The following is a 3288-nucleotide window of genomic DNA, read 5'->3' on the forward strand; positions in this document are numbered from 1 at the left end:
TCGCACTCTGCTTTTCGACTCGCGCTCTGTTTCTCGACTCGCACTCTGCTTTTCGACTCGCGCTCTGTTTCTCGACTGACACTCTCTGGCCGTTGTCGCATTCTGTTGTCCTTTTCCTAGGCCCACCGCACACTTGTTCTGCAGACGCTCGTAGCCAGGGTCACGTAGGTCTTTTCCACGAAACTATGCACTTGAAAAGACCGATGACACATTGATGGGCCCGACGGCGCCTCGGCTCTCGCGACATTGTTCATAGTTCGCCCGATATTTCCCAGGCCTTTCGTCCACGATACTACATATATAATATAATTATATATATATATAATTTATTTAAATATATTTACATTTAATAAAATTTTAATTAAAAATTATATCATGTATATATATATGTATATTAAATATATTAATTATATAAAAATTTTTTTAAACTTATCGATAGGGTATGAACCTATAAGCTTAATTTTAGCTTATATATATATATTTTTTTTTAAATTAAAATTAAATTTGCTTAGTTAATAATATAATAATTAAATTGCATTTAATAGTAATTTAAATAAGATATATTTGATTTTTATTTAATAATTATGTTTGCAGAGGATTATGTTTTAGAGGATTATGTTTTCAGAGGACTTGTGTGTAGAGGATGGTTGATCGTGAGATTTATTAGACAAGATTGCTCGTTGTTGAAACCTTCAAGTATATTTTCAAATGATTAAATAAATAATTATAGATAATGTTCGCAAAGACGGTAGATACTCGTAGATACTGATCCATAACTCTCGTGAACTCTTTACGATTGCGTCCGTTTAAACTGGTGTAGTATAAACAGGTCGGGGGAGAGTCGGAGAATTCAAATTCGTCTTTGTTCGACGGTTCGACGGTAACGTAACGGCGACATTGTTTTGCCCGGAGTTTATTTATTAATATATTATGTATGTCCTAACGATCTTGATACTCCGAAGCAAAAAAACAACAACATGATTTGAAATGTTCTCTAGCTCATGTACCGCTGCGTGTACTTTCAAGGAGCAAAACCGGCACAGTTCCGCTTGTGACGCGAACGGAGATTATCGTTTCACTTTCTTTAACGCATTTTTGCCATTGAAAGACACTAATTTCTGTGACTTGCTTTATCTCTGTTATAAATCTCTCTTTATATTTAAAATTTTATAGTTTTTGTGCAAACGTAAAACGTAAGTAAATATTAATAAATATTATAATAATATAATATAATGCTATATAATAATATTAATAAATACTTTGCTATTTACTTATTTTATTTCCATTAAAGTGTATTGTATTTTTCATTGCATTACTTTCATTTTTATTTAGTGTAATAATAAATGCATACGTTAATATTCATTGGCATTAGTGTAATTGTAAGCTTCACTGTAAATTTAATAAAATTTATAAGAACGGAATTGTTAAAAGGGTATATATGTGTAATTAAACTAGATTCTATTCTCAATGTTACTTCATTATTTTATTATTGTTTCATATATATATATATTTTTTTTTAATTTACATGTGCTTCTAAGTTAATAGAACTAAACACATGTGTATGTATTAATTGCTATATACGTCATAATTTCAACCATAATATTAAATTATGGTATGTATTATTAAAAAGTATAGTTTAATGTATATATTAAATACATATCATTTATTCGTAGATTTTAAATATGGATACTGGATCAAAGAAGGAGATTAATGAAATGATTACCAAATCAGTCCCTGGCCCTTCAACTACAAAGAGGCCGAAAGTTTTGAAGGAAAAAGGTTGTCGCCGTAAAGAGACTATCCCAGAAAATGATATTATCAATACTGATAATACAGTAACAGATTCAGCAGTACATGATAAAACAGAAAATAAAGATGTAAAAACTGGGGATGTGCTGGAAACAACAATTGACCGAACAAAAAGAAAGGCTGCAATAAAAGCTGCAATTAATATTAAAAAGCAGCAGTCAACGTCACTTGTTACAAAATTACGAAGGCTATCTCTTGATGATGACAGTAATGTAAATGTTTGTGTCATATTATGATGAAATTTAATACTTTTAATCTTATGTTACTAATCTTATCTTATCTTATGTTACTAATCAATACTAACCCTTATATGTAGTACCCAATAATGTTTGATATCGGTTAATTAATACGTCAAAATCTAATTGCTTATATAATTGTATGTACATTGTGTATATAAATACTACTATAACGTTGTTAAATATATTCTAAATTTTTAGAGGAAACGTGGAGGCCGACCTAAAAAAAAGGAAAGTGCTAGAAGTAGTTCAGATGAAAAAAACACAAAAGGTCCTACAAAACATAGTAAAACAAAAAAGAATGTTTTAAGCGAAACAATTTCAAAAGAAGATGCAATACAGCCAGAAAGGATTGAACCATTAAAGTCTTCAATGACAACAAGAGATAGTAATATAAAGAGAACTTTTTCACGGAGTGAAAACACGAAGGGTAAATATTCTAATATTATTGATGATACAGTAATTCCATCAGCAAGAAATGATATTGAAGATCCTTCAATGTGCGAGGATGCACTTGAGAAATTTACTCCTCTTATGAATTCCACGATGGACATCAATTCTACTTATACGCAGAAGATGATGGACGCTACCGCAATTGTAGAACCTTTATCACCAATAAAATCAAACGAAACGGTAGTAATTAATAGAAACTTGGCTAGTAGTACAGGAAAAAATAATGAACCTAGATTTACATCACGGTCGCCAATAACTCTGCAGGAGGAGGTTCAGCAGCTGAATCAAGCGATTGGACTCACCGAGTTCGAAGAATTATTCGCAGAAGATGAGCCATCCCGTGAAAGGGAAATGTCTAATAGAAACATGACGAAACAGGACATTCAAAATGAAATGAAGAAAAATGTGCCCGTAAGAAGGAGAATCGAGGCCTTTGAAAAAGAAAAAATTTCAGAAAAAGCCATTGTTCAAAAACTGGCACGAAGATCTGTCGAAAAAGCAAAAAAATCTTATTAGCGAAACAAAAGAAGGAGACTCGGATGATGACATTGCAGGTAACATTACAAACAGTATCAAAGTATTCTTCTGTTATAAAAACACAAGCTATTATTCATTCGATATTTTATCCAAAATATAGCTCCAAACAGTAAGATCCACCTGACGACCTGACGACGACACATCGGACGATGAAGCCAGACCAAGTCGTACAATTCCACATTAGGCGCAATGTAAGTGTTGTTTTACTTAATGAGTTAATAAACATTATAATGCATGGAGTACTGGAATTTTT

The 3288-nt window shown here is 31.7% G+C and overlaps 1 protein-coding gene across 2 annotated transcripts; it reads left to right on the forward strand.

The window, feature by feature from the left end:
• The first annotated feature begins 1667 nt into the window (after positions 1 to 1667).
• On the forward strand, positions 1668 to 3024 carry LOC143304108 (uncharacterized). 2 transcript variants are annotated; one of them, XM_076626469.1, is made up of 3 exons: positions 1668 to 2027; positions 2247 to 2678; positions 2763 to 3024. In XM_076626469.1, exons 1-3 carry the CDS (start codon positions 1683 to 1685, stop codon positions 3012 to 3014), a joined length of 1029 nt encoding a protein of 342 aa, XP_076482584.1. In that variant the 5' UTR covers positions 1668 to 1682; the 3' UTR covers positions 3015 to 3024. The 2 variants fall into 2 exon arrangements, with proteins under 2 accessions (XP_076482584.1, XP_076482585.1); XM_076626470.1 differs by having other exon boundaries at positions 1668 to 2021.
• The last annotated feature ends 264 nt before the right edge of the window (positions 3025 to 3288 follow it).

Source organism: Bombus vancouverensis, unplaced genomic scaffold (genome assembly GCF_051014615.1).
Source record: "Bombus vancouverensis nearcticus unplaced genomic scaffold, iyBomVanc1_principal scaffold0022, whole genome shotgun sequence".
Taxonomy (NCBI): Eukaryota; Metazoa; Arthropoda; class Insecta; order Hymenoptera; family Apidae; genus Bombus; species Bombus vancouverensis.

What these genes read in the sequence shown, in the direction of transcription:
- LOC143304108 (XM_076626469.1), top strand. Translation starts at nt 1,683, where the DNA reads ATGGATACTGGATCAAAGAAGGAGATTAATGAAATGATTACCAAATCA. An exon ending in ATGATGACAGTAATGTAAAT is followed by an intron (nt 2,028 to 2,246) that starts GTTTGTGTCATA and finishes CTAAATTTTTAG; the next exon opens with AGGAAACGTGGAGGCCGACC. An exon ending in CAATAAAATCAAACGAAACG is followed by an intron (nt 2,679 to 2,762) that starts GTAGTAATTAAT and finishes ATAACTCTGCAG; the next exon opens with GAGGAGGTTCAGCAGCTGAA.